This window comes from Melospiza georgiana, chromosome 15 (assembly GCF_028018845.1).
Source record: "Melospiza georgiana isolate bMelGeo1 chromosome 15, bMelGeo1.pri, whole genome shotgun sequence".
NCBI lineage: Eukaryota > Metazoa > Chordata > Aves > Passeriformes > Passerellidae > Melospiza > Melospiza georgiana.
In genome coordinates, this window is record NC_080444.1 from 4675471 (window position 1) to 4687790 (window position 12320).

The 12320-nt window shown below is 54.4% G+C and overlaps 1 protein-coding gene across 1 annotated transcript in view; it reads right to left on the minus strand.

Moving 5' to 3' along the window:
- Positions 1-11560, minus strand: part of CYFIP2 (cytoplasmic FMR1 interacting protein 2) — a 49803-nt gene extending 38243 nt beyond the window's left edge. The window contains exons 1-7 of the mRNA XM_058035113.1: positions 11408-11560; positions 5242-5382; positions 3204-3293; positions 3048-3125; positions 1475-1576; positions 610-791; positions 246-342 (exon numbers count right to left, since the gene is read on the minus strand). Of these exons, the coding sequence (XP_057891096.1) occupies positions 246-342; positions 610-791; positions 1475-1576; positions 3048-3125; positions 3204-3293; positions 5242-5358 (666 nt within the window). The 5' untranslated portion in view covers positions 5359-5382; positions 11408-11560. The remainder of the gene's footprint in view (positions 1-245; positions 343-609; positions 792-1474; positions 1577-3047; positions 3126-3203; positions 3294-5241; positions 5383-11407) is intronic.
- Positions 11561-12320: the final 760 nt, after the last annotated feature.

The window sequence follows — 12320 nt, forward strand, 5'->3', positions numbered from 1 at the left end:
CCAGAGCTCTTCTTACAGCTTTTAGACCTTGATCTTTGTCTTAACACAGAGACCTTCAAAGCCACCAAGGATGACACACGAAGAGACATTGCTAGAATTACCCAGCCTGACCAAAAGACCACCAGAGCCAGTGGCACAGACCCAACAGCTGCTGCCACAGCCTGGTGTGAGGTGCTTCAGCCTCAGGAAGGCCACTGCTCCTCTCTGCCCATAAAGGTTCAGTGGCTCACAGAAAAGGGACCTGCCTGAGTGATGCGGTTGTGGTTTGCCAGGAACATGGAGAGGTTCTGGGACTCCTGGATGGACTGGGGGTCTGCCATCTTCCTCAGGAACTGCGCAGCTCTGGAAGGGACAAATCCAACATCAGCAAGGGTCACTCAGCCAATGTGAGACTGTCACCACCCACCCTCCCAGTCTGACCTGCAGCAACGCTGCAGCCTCAGACCCCTCTGCATCAGAGCTCTATTCACCAAGAGGGAACTGAAACACAACAGGGCTCAGAGATTCGCCTAAATTCACAAAGAGAACCTGGGACAGCACATAAACCCCATCTCCAGCCCTGATGTCCTCCTGCCCTCACTGCTGGTCAGACACTTTGTCCCCTCTCACCTTTTGTAAGCAGAATGATCATTTTTCACGCTGCACTTCATGTTCTTCAGCTCATCCAGGACAGCAAACATGTTGATGAACTTGCCCAGAGTGAGGAGATAGGCCTCAGACACAAAGTCCTTCCTCCTCTCAGCGTGGCACAGGCGCTTCACCTCGCTGCAGAAGCGCTCGATGGCCTTGCGCTGCAGGCAGGGGCACAGGGTCATGCACCTCCAGGGAACCCCCTCCACCCCACCAGCTCCTTTAAATAAAGCTTTGTTTTTGGCTGGGGATGGAGGGTCTGAGGTTCCTCTCTGCTGCTCCCATGCAATGAAGCATTGTTACAAATCACTGCTGACAAACATGCTCAATGCTTGAGGGGAGAAAGGGGCTCCAGCTCTCCAACCCCAAGTGTGGGTGTTCTGCAACATCAGGCTGCATTTTCTATGTGGGACATAAAGGCTTTACAGGATACAAAACCTAAAAATGATTGTGAAACTCAGCTGCAGCTGGTTATAATGCAGGTGGTGATGGGGAGCCCACAGCAGCTGTGCCTGCCACATGGCAGTGGACAATCAGCTTTTCACATCAGCCAACATCCCCAAAAAACAGGAGCCCGTGACACCCTTAGCTCCAAAGAGTGGGGACTCTGGGTCTCCATGAACTTGAAGACCTGAGGTGTGCTCTTTCCCAAGCTGTATAAAAGATTTGGGGCTGAGCAAGGGACACACAGATTTCCCTTCACACAGGTCTCAGGTTTCTGCTGCAGGCTGCAAGGGAGAGATCTACTGGGGGTTGTCCTGGCAGGCAAGGATAGCACAGCCCTGCTTGGGACGTTAACACCAAAGTAAATAGATTATTTTTGCCTTTCTCCTTGACCACTTACCTGAAAATACATGAACTTCATAAGCTTGGTGACTTCTGGCTCAAGGACTTCCACTGTTTTCTCATAAATCTCCACTCGGTTTGGCTGTTCATTACATTTCACCTGGATTGCAAGGAAAACCATCTGTGTCAGCACCAGCTGCTAAGCCAGCTGTGGGTCACTGTGGCACCTTCTCCTTGCTTCACCTGGAGTCCTGTCCCCACCCAAAGACAACAGAGGGACCTGAGAAGGAGCTGGTTCTCAATACAACCAGTGAAAGCAAAAGGGGATATTTCAGATCTGAAATTCTCTCCGTGCATTCTAAAAAGGCACAATCCTGATTCTGGGGGACAAAAGTCTCCTAATGCATTTGTCTGGCATGGAACACAAGCAACATGGAGTCTGGACCTGCTGTATAATATTGTAGCATGAAGTTATCTGAGATTTGTGTTGCAAGACACACAAGGCACCAGGTTCCAGCTCTGCCAGAGCCTCGCTGGGATTATTCTGGTTCTGTTGAGGATCCATGAAAAATCACTGGGCTTGTCTGTGGCTGACAGCACTGAACTGAGTCACTGTCACTGGGCTCCTGGGAAGCTAAATTTAAGGACTTACTCAGTTGTCATCTATCTCACTTCCAAAACAGTTCCTTGGAGTCATTACCAAACGTACAGGGAAACAGCAGCTGCCCAGGGCATCCTGCTGCCCTGCTCTGCTTTTGTTTGCAGCTGTTGCTTCCAGGAGGCTCTGATGGGGCTGACAGCTCTGGGGCACGTTCAGGAACCCAGCAGCTGCTGCTCAGGGCACGGGGGGACACATCAGCCAGCCTGGCACGGGGGATGGTGCCAAAGAGCCTTTCCCTCCCTGCAGTGGGCAATCCATTGCCCCCTGCCCTGCTGTTCCACACTGCAGTCAGGCAGCACCTCAGAATCCCAGAATATTCTGAGCTGGAAGGGACTCACAGGGATCACCAAAGCCCAGCTCCTAGCCTTGCCCTGAGCATGCCACCATGCACCAATGGCCATGAGGATGCAGTGGGGGTGGGAGGAGTGGTGCACACTCAGGTGCAGGCCCTGTTCCTCACCTCTGATGCAGCAGGGAGCTGCACCTGACCGAGCAGGGAGATTGGGGGGCTGAGCACAGGACCCCCCTGGCCACATCCACATGCCCCATGGCAAAGCACAGGGGTCACTGCAAGATCAAGCCTGGTCAAGGTGTAACTGAACCCTCTGCCATGGCATCCTCTGCTCCTCCATCACACCCAGCACTGAGAGCAGCCTGAGGGGAGCACAGGGGGAAGGGACAGGGACCCACAAGCTGCTCAGAGAGGCACAGATGGCACAGGGAGAACACTCCACCAGATGATTTTAGTGCTGCCTTGCCATCAGCTTAGCCACAGCCTTCTGCTGGAGTAGCCAGGGGAGGCCACAGCAGCAAATACAAAATACCAAATCAACAGCAGGAATCTCCTCATGGCCGGGTCTCAGCATCCTCTGCTTTAGTTTGCTTTGCTTTTCCTGTTCTTCTGCCTCCACTCCAAACTAACCCACAGCCAAGAAAAACCCAAGAGGGGCTCTGGGAAGGGCTGGGCTACCTGAGGGATGGCTCGCGAGCAGCTCCTCCATGTGTAGAGCATCACGGCGTACTCGTGCCCTTCCTCCAGCATCTCATTCTGAAAGACAGAGGGTGCAGGTGGGACAGGGCAGGCCCTGGGGGCTCAGCAGCCTGGGGACAGAGCTGGGGGACTCACCATGCTGGAGTGCACCGTGGCCTGCTCGATGTACCTGGCAATGCCTGTCACAAAGGCATTCCTGTCCTCAAAGTTGGTGTCAAAATTGGCCTGTGGGCAAAACAGAGAGGTGGGGATGAAACACAGCTGGTTGTTCGCTCACCTGGTACAGCCTGACATGGGATGTGCTGGCAAAAAGCAGAACTGGTAGGGCTCCTGGGCATGGGAGGAGCTTGTGATCTATTTGAGGTGCTGCACCTCTAGGTCTGAAGTAGTTTCATACACACACACACCCTGAGATGCTTTGGAATCACACATGGCTGTCCTGCAGGGAATATGTGTGCAAATATGGCAGTCAAGACTGACATTAACAATCCTTGTAGAATCCAGCCCAACTTTACAGCAGCCACAGCAGAGAGACAAGCTAGAGCAATTACTCTGGGGATTTTAGCTTGGTAACTCAGACAGATGCAGCCTTAATAATTTCTGTTTGTGCCCTGGCTGCTAGGGGAAGACAACATCCTGTCAGCAGGAAGGCCAAGGGATAAACACAGAGAAAGGGCAGGGAATGAGCTATCTGGAAAACATAAATATGAAAGTCAGCCCTCATCCAGGTGCTATTATCAGTGCTACCGTTGCTCCTGCAAGCACAAACAGTTGTTGGGACAAACATTTGCTCTGGAAGCTGTGATACAGTTTTGGGCTGGGACAGGGGAGCAAAAAACTGCAGAGGCAGGTTGGGGATGGAAAATCAGCTCCCCTGGCTCTCTGGATGCCCTTCACATGCTCTGTGCTTGGTGATTTCCCCTGCCAAGGCTGGCTGATGGTACCTGCTGCAGGGCAGGGCACACAGAGGCACCCAGAGCTGCTCCTTGTGATGACAGCAGCACTGCAGCCACCACACTCGCCTCAGTAACTGATTTCCTGAGTGGGAAAGCTGGGAGCACAGACCTGAGGCCACAGGGCTGCTCTTCTCAGTGCCTCCAGGACATCACATGTGACCAATGTGACAACAAAAGCTGAGACTGCATGAGCATTTCTGGCTAGCAGGGGGAAGGGCTACACACAAACTGAGTATGGTGAGGAAACAGGCTTGGCCAACATCTCCAGATCCAGCTTAGAGGAGGTTTTTAGGCTCAGCTGTGTGCACAAACTCATGGCCCTGAAAGGAGGCTGTGCCATAAGGCTGAACCCTGAGCCCCTCATGAGACACAAGCCAGCAAAGGCTAAAAATTTATTGAAAGAAGAGATAAGCAAATAATTACATCAAGATTTTTCAGGGAGAGCTGAAATTTGAACAGCCCGGAATGACCTTTGGGTCTGATAACCCATAGAGATACCAAAGCTGTGGAATGAGCCCGGGCTCTGAGCTGCTGCAATTCCAGCATACAAGGCACAGCAATCCCAGTGCTGGTGTATTTATACACTGCCAGGGGTGAGCCAGCAGCTCAGGAGTGGCAGGATGGAGAAAGGAGCCCCCTATTATATTTAACCCTGGGTGTGGTGGCCAAGCAGCAGAGGCATCCCACTGTGGGAGCCGTGCCCTGGGTCCCCGCCAGGCTCTGCTTGGTGAGTGCAGCTGCAGCTGAATCTGAGCTGTTCAGGGCACAGAAGTGGTTCTAGCAGCTGCCCTCCCGTGCATGCCAGCAGCTCCAGCTGTGCTGGAGGCACAGGCCAGCCAAAGGCAGGCAGGACCTTGAGCCTGCCCCGCTCAGTTCGATGCACGCACGACCGTGGAAAGGAAGCACAGAAATATGTGCGCAAATAAACACTGCTGAGAACTCGCTGCTGTTATCACAAATCTTATCTCCTGCTTCCCACCCATTCATGCACTCTGGTCCTCATTTTCACTTGGCCTTAGAAGTCCCTTTCACCAAACTCTGGTGCTTTCTCTTTAAAGTCCTTGGGAACAGATTTGAGGCTAGATCTGTTCTGAGCGCTTCCCCCAGCACGCTGAACCCCGGATGTTTTCAGCTGGTTCTCACAGCGCTGTGTGGCCCCGTGCTTTGCATGAGCCTCTGGAACCACCCTCCCTCCCTCCCCTGTGCCTCGGGGGTACCTGGTACATGATGGAGGAGGGAGGAGGCTCGATGCATGGCTGCTGGTCTGGCAGGGGCAGCTCCTCCAGCAAGTCCACGTTGGACAAGGCATCCTCGAGCGTGACGTGAGTCGTCATGGCTGCAGATGTTCAGCTCCCCTGCTACATCCAAAGCAAAAGAGAGGGTGATAGGCAGACAAGACAATCAGCCAGCAGGCAGGACACTGAGTGGGAAAGGACAAAACCAGAGCACAACTCGCTGGCATTGCAGGGGACAAAATCCCAATTTGTTTTCCTTTTTCTTGCGCATTATACCACATCTCTGTGTCATCTCTCTCCTGCGATTCAACAGCAGAGCAGGAATGCAGAATAAGAGAAACACAACTACCCACCCAGGCACTTCTCTCTTAACTCTATGCAAAACTCCCTCAGCCAGCACAGCTGGTGTGCAGTGCAGCTCCAGCAGCCCCGGGTGAGAGCGAGTGCCCCGAAATGCAAAGCGGTGCTATCAAGAATATCTCCTGAAGCTGCTTGGTTAGAGAAGTATGATGGATGCTGACACTCACATGCTTTCCTCACACACATGAACAGCCCTGGAAACTGTAAACAACCAAGTGCATTAATTCCCAGAGGTGAACTGGAAAGGCTTGAGTGCTGTGCAGGCAAAGCTGTGGCACTGCAAGCAGCAAAAGAAGAAACTGCTGTTAAATTTCCCTACTTTTACCACTGACGTGGCATCCCCTGCCCAGTCCCAGCCTGGCCAGGAGCTGCCAAGAGCTCCAGTTGCAAAAATGAAAATAAATACACAGAATAAAATCAAAGGGAAACATTTCTGAAAGTTCCCTGGTGCTGACCCCAGTGGGAAGCACAGAGCAAACCTGTGTGTCCCGGCCTCCCCTGGCACTCACCTTGGCTGTGAATGCCCAGCACGGGGGGATGGTGCTGTCACCCAGGCTGAGCCCTTGTGTAATCACAGCCACAGGGCTTCCCCAGTTAATGCCTAATCCTGTGCAGTAGCTGTGGCTGACCTAGAGCCTGTGTCTCCCAGGAAAACACCCTGCTGCACTCAGACATTTGGAGAGAGAGAATTCTTTAAATATTGACGCCTGATTCCATTAGAAAATCACAGCCCCTCCAGTGCTTCCTGCCTCACTCGGAGCCTGTCTAGTTTGAAATGTGAGCCTTTGAGTTTCACTGCTCTGATCTGCAGGACAGCAGAGTTCCCTAAATCAAAGTTCCCAATGAGATACTCACACATTTCAATATAACACCCTGCAAGCCAGCTAAGCTCTTTGCCTGCCTCATTACAGAGCATGTTTTCAAATCCGTTAATCATCTCTTTGGCTTTTCTCTAAGCTTTTGCAACTTTTTTTTTGCCAGACACGGTAGCAGGCAGGACACAAGGCTCTGGCAGTGTCTGCACAAGAACCAAATACAGCAGAACCACAGCAGCTCCTCTGGTCACCACTGCTTCCAAGAAAATAAGTTTGCTTTTTATTTCCAGCACTGGGAAGGATAATGGCTTTGGGATATCCATGGATAGGCACCCAGCAAGGGCCACAGCCAAGGGGGAGGCACAGGGGTGGCTTCATGGTGGGTCATATGAAAGAACAAGTCTGCAGCTCATTATTGTGGGCTGCAGGAATACCTATGAGCCTGGCAAAACCCATTCCTGCTCCACAAATGCCTCCCCAAGGCACCAGGCAGCTGAGAAACAGGTTTGGTTGTACCTGCAGCTGAAGCAGCATTAAACGAGTGCCTGGAAAATACCCAAAATCTCAAGCAGCTTTTGCCCCTCCACACTCAAATTTCTGTTTCCTTCTTCACCCCTGTCTGGTAAAATGGTTTCCTGTTACAAATTGTAGCAACTGTCAAAGGCAGACACGACATTTCTGCAGCTTCCTCCCTGCCTGCCTGGGGCTCCCTGGGCTGCTCTCTCTGCCCGGGGGAGGCTCAGCCTGCCCAGCCCCAGATGGACACAGATGGACACAGAACTGCCCACCACGCTGCCCCACATCCTCAGGATCACCATTGGCATCCCACAGCAACACTCCTGGCTACTCACTCATGCTTCATTGCACACTTCAGGCTTGAGAAGGCAAAACTTTCCATTTCATGGGCTTTGTGGCTGTTTATTTGGGCTCATTCCCCATTTTTCTCTAAGTCCAATTCTAGGGCCATTTGTGCAAGGTGCTGTCTGTTTGCATTCCCACAACAACTCTGTGACACTCAAAGAGCTCAGCCACTCAAGGGACAAAATTATTGCTGCTGTTTGGGCCACCCCAGGAGAAAAAGCGCCAAATGAAGCATCAGGGTCCTGCTGTGCCAGGCAGTGCCCACACCTGGGAGGCTGAGCCAGTCCCTACCCTGAAAGTGCTGCACTCAAACATGCAAAGAGGAAGGGTGCAGAAATGCAAGAACAGAAAAGAATGCATCAAGTGAGAGGTGCAATCAGCCACCAGCCCACCCCAGCTTTGCCATGGCTGAGCAGTGCAAGGACCCAGATGCAGCTGGAAAAACTACAGACTTAGAGGGTTTAACGCATGAGTTTTTATGGGGACTGCCAGCTTGCAACCCACCTCTTCTTAAGACCAACCAGGAACCCAACAGCAGCTACAGGGAACAGCGTGGTCAGCCTGGACTCCCCTGGTGTCCCCAGCACATTGTCACAGACAGGGTGTGTGACAGAGGGGCCACTGGTGCAGACCTGGGTCATTCAGCAGCCCAGATCACCCAGAGGGGATGGCAGTGAAGCCCCAGTTCCCCAGATCTGTGCTGCCCTCCCTGCGCCCTCCCTCATTCTCCTGCACATTCTAACCCAGACGTCTGGGGCTGTCCTGTACATCCAGCTCCATCCCTCTGTCCAGGGACAAGGGGGAGCTGGAGGTCATCTGGCAGCAGCTCCAGCTCAGGGAGTTCAGGGATCCCTGGGGACACTCATCAGAAACCCTTCACCGCCATCCACCACCTGGGCTTTGGGGTGGCTGTGCTGGGCAGAGGACAAGAGGACACTGAGCCCATGGTGACAGTGCTTGGGCACACAGCCACGGGGCTGGGCCCCACCCGAGCAGGGAGCAGCACAGCAGGGCCCAGGAACGGGGCTTGCCTCTGTCCTAGCCCAGGCACAGAGGGGCGAGGCTCTCCTGAGGCACATCCTGCCTCTCTGGCCTCACAGGAGCCACCTCCAGATCCCAGCTCTGCTCAGAGAAACCAAAGTTCCTCCTGTCCTACATGTTTTGGCAAAACTGAAGGTGAGCCTGGCAGAAACCAACCCCACCCCAGTGAAACCTGAGGCAGGGATGCTGCACTGGGCTGTTCATCCCTCCTGCCCATGAGCTGCGGTGCTAATGGCAGTGCCGCCCACTCTTTCTGCTCATTTGCTTCAGGAACTTCCCATCCCCTTCCCACAGCTCAGCTGCAGCCCCTCTGGCCATCTCACACACCTTCCAAAGCCCAGTGATCTCACAGAGGACCAGGGGGAGCTGCAGGGAGCCAGCCAGGCAGGGATGGGAAGGAGGAGCTGCTGACACAGGGGCTCTTGTGGCACAGCCTGGGGACCAGAGCCTGGGGACCAGATTCACAGGCAGCACAGGAAGGCTCTGAGCAGAGAGGATGGACAGCCCAGATGTCTGAACTTGCAGGGCATGTCCTGCCTTCCCCACCAAAATGCTCGCCCAGAAGTACTGGTGCAGTATCACCCTTTGCAGGGAGAAGCAAGGTGACTTTACTGTCACAAAGGTGACTTTAAAGCCCAAAGCAGCTTGGGCCTGAACAGTAAAGACTTTTAAAATAAATAATGACTTTTAAAAGCAGGGCCATAATGAATATGTTGCATGCACAGGTGCTCAGCTCCCAGGCTGCACAGCTCAGGGCTCTGGGGAAGGGCCATGGGCTGTTTAGGATTTTCAGCTTGCCTGCTCCTCACACTGGTGCTGTAGTAGGCACCAAGAGCAGGAAAGGAGGCAAGAAAAAATGGGAATTGCCCAGACAGAGTCCAAGCCCTGTGAGCATGGGGTGAGCAGTAAAAGACTTTTGCTGGGGAGGTGGCAATGTAGAGAAGGAGGACAAACCTGGTCACCCTCTGATTATCTGAGAATCCAGCTCTGGCTCCCAGCCCCTGGGTAACCTGGGAAAGTCACTGAATTTAGTTTTACCCCTGTGAAAATGCTTCTCTCTTTCTCCAAATACAGCACCAAAGCAGTGGGCAGGCCCTCTCCTGGCCCAACAAATTCCCAGCAGAACCAAGTGTCAGTTTCATAAAAGCCAATTTCTGGTACCCACTGCCTGACAGCAACAGGAGGATAAAGGATCCTGGTCACAAACATATATTTAGTAAAAAATAACTTAACAGTGTAAAACTTTAGTTTGACTCCTGCCTAAAATGCACAGGACTTGTAATTGCAACTACCACCACAGTCAGGAGGAGAGTGAGTGAGGTTGGCAGAGCTGGGCCTCTGCTCTCCACAGACACAGACGTTAATAACCATAAAATTACTTTCCCATCAAAAAAAGGAAGCCAAACTGCATGACTCCTGAAGCTGTTTTCCTCTATTTCCACTCTGTGTTTTCTGCTATCCCATTAGGGCTGAGTTCCAAGCATTTGCACCATCCTTGTCTCTCAACAACACAATTATCCTGGAATTTATTTCTTTTAGAATAACTAAATAGTATTTTTTTCTGGTGCCAAAGAAAGCGTGTCAAGGAAGGAAACAGGTATATGAAACTACATTTCCAATAGAGTTGAGAAATTTAAAACAAGTTTATAAGCAACCCACTGCTGACAGTTAAAGCACTTCTTGGGAAACCAAATCACACAGAGGCCAGCATTGTTAATAGTTGACCAATTATTGATCTTCCAAAATCAATGTTCCCATTTTTCATTAAAAGATGATAATGGTTTGTTAACAAAATTGAACACAGTGAAAATGAATTCAGCATATCCAGCTTTACTCCTGGTCAGAAAATGGAAGATTTTCCCCTATTCCTTAGGCTTCATTAATAACAATCAACTGTACAGAGAAAATGAAAAAAGAATTTTCCTAAGCAGAGAATTAGCACAGAATTATATGGCCGTGACACCAGAACATCGGGCTAGTCCCCCATCTCTGTGACTAACCCCAGACTACCATCACCAGGCAAAGCACGAGGGTGATTTTTCTCTCGGTATCTCAGGGCAGGAGGGTGCAGGGGCTTCAGCGGCTCAGCCCAATTCCCTGAGACCTTTGTGATCCAAAGCCCCCAGGCGGGAACCCCCCTTGGGAAGCGGCAGATGGCAAAGGGGGCCACGCTCTGCTGCTGGCAGCGTCCCCTGACAGCACAAACCCTGCACCCTGCCCCCTTCTCCGACAGCAGGGAGCGTTCACTGTGTGCCGCTGCTTCTCCTTCTCCTCCCCGTTCCCTCCCGGTCCTTCCAACCCACGGAAATCTCCTGCGGAATCCATCCCCTCGCTGCCTCCCCCGGGCCCGCTGGGATGCGGCTGGCACGGGGCATTTCCAGCGGCATCGGGGGCAAAGTTGAGCACAAAGGAGGAGCTCTGGCGGCCCCGGGCACCGGCAGCGGCACCGGCAGCGGCGGGGCGGGAGCGGTTCCGCCGCCCGCGACCCAGGCACAGCCCGAACCTGCGGCCGCCGCTCCAGCCCTGCATCCCCAGCGCTGCCTCTGACGCCGGCGCTGCCTCCATCCCCCTCATCCCCCGTGAACACCATATTTCCACAACACGGGTGCTCTGGGAGCCGGCCGGGGCCGCCCTTCCATCATCAGCATCCTCTCCGCGCCCCGTTCCCCATCCACCCCGGCTCGGGCCTGCAGCGCCCGCGGGCCCGGGGCTCGGCCCCTTCGCCCGTGCTGGGGATGCGAGGCGGGGGGAGGACAAGGCGGATTTGCGCTATTTTTTCCCCGGCGCCGTGCGGCGGCTGCGGGCAGGCTGAGCGCCGCAGGTAGCTCGGGGCATTGTGGGATACATCCCGTACATCCCGCACATCCCGGCCCGCACATCCCGGCCCGTATATCCCGCACATCCCGCACATCCCGCACCTGCCCCGCTCCGCCCGCCCGGGGCTCGGCGGAGATGGGGCTCGGCGGCGGGCACAGCCCCGGGGAGGGAAGGAAGGAGGGAAGGAGGGAGGGAAGGAGGGGATGGAGCCGCGCAGCCCCCGCGCAGCCCCGCGCCCACCCCCGCCCGCTCACCTGCGCTCCGCGGGTGCGCCGCCCGGCGCCGCGGGATGCTCGGCGGGGGATGCTGCGCGCCGCCCGCACAAAGAGCAGGAAATGGCTGCAGCAAGTGCACTTCCGCGGCTCTGGCTCCGCCGGCCCCTCCGCGCGGCGCGGCGGCGGGGGGAGCCCCGGCCCCGCCGCGGGAAGGGGCTGGAGCGGCGCGGGCGGCTCCTCCCCCAGCGGCGCGGGGGATGCGCGGCGGGGCCGGGGCGCGGAGCTCCGGGCTGGCGGCAGCGCGGCGCCCGCGGCGCCCGGCGGGCGGGGGAAGGCCGGCAGCGCCCCCGGGGCACGGGGGGCACAGAGCAGGGGGCGGCCGCGGCAGCCCCTCGGGAGCTTGGTGGGTTTGGGTCCCTGAGAGAGCAGGAGCGGGATGGGATTCTCCATCTCGCTGCTGCTGGGTGCGGGTGTTCAGCCCCTCTGCCCCTCGGAGGACCATTGATAGGCGTCACCTAATATCTTAACAAACGCCCTGGTGGCAGAATACATCCACATGTAGAAAACATACAGAGCCTCGGATGACTGAGCGTGTTGGGGATCAAAACCTGAAGGCAGCGCCTTTGCTCAGCGCTCCAATCTTCTACTGAGTCAGCACCGCATCTGAAAGGTCTTCCTTGTGGCATTTTTGACATCTGGCTTTTTTTTCAGGGACAAGTTTCCAGTCCTGCTTTTACTCCTGTTTAAAGCTCTAATACAGCTCTTCAGATGTAGTGTGAAATCCAAACTTACTGCTTTCAGAGGGACACACCCTCATGGTGACTGATACAAACCCTGGATGGAGCTGTCTTGCTTGTTGAAGGACACTGGTGGGTACCCAAGGATTGATGAAAGTCCAGATACAGGTCTAGGTGTATTTCTGTGGGGGCCCTGGCAGTGTCCCTTTCCTGAG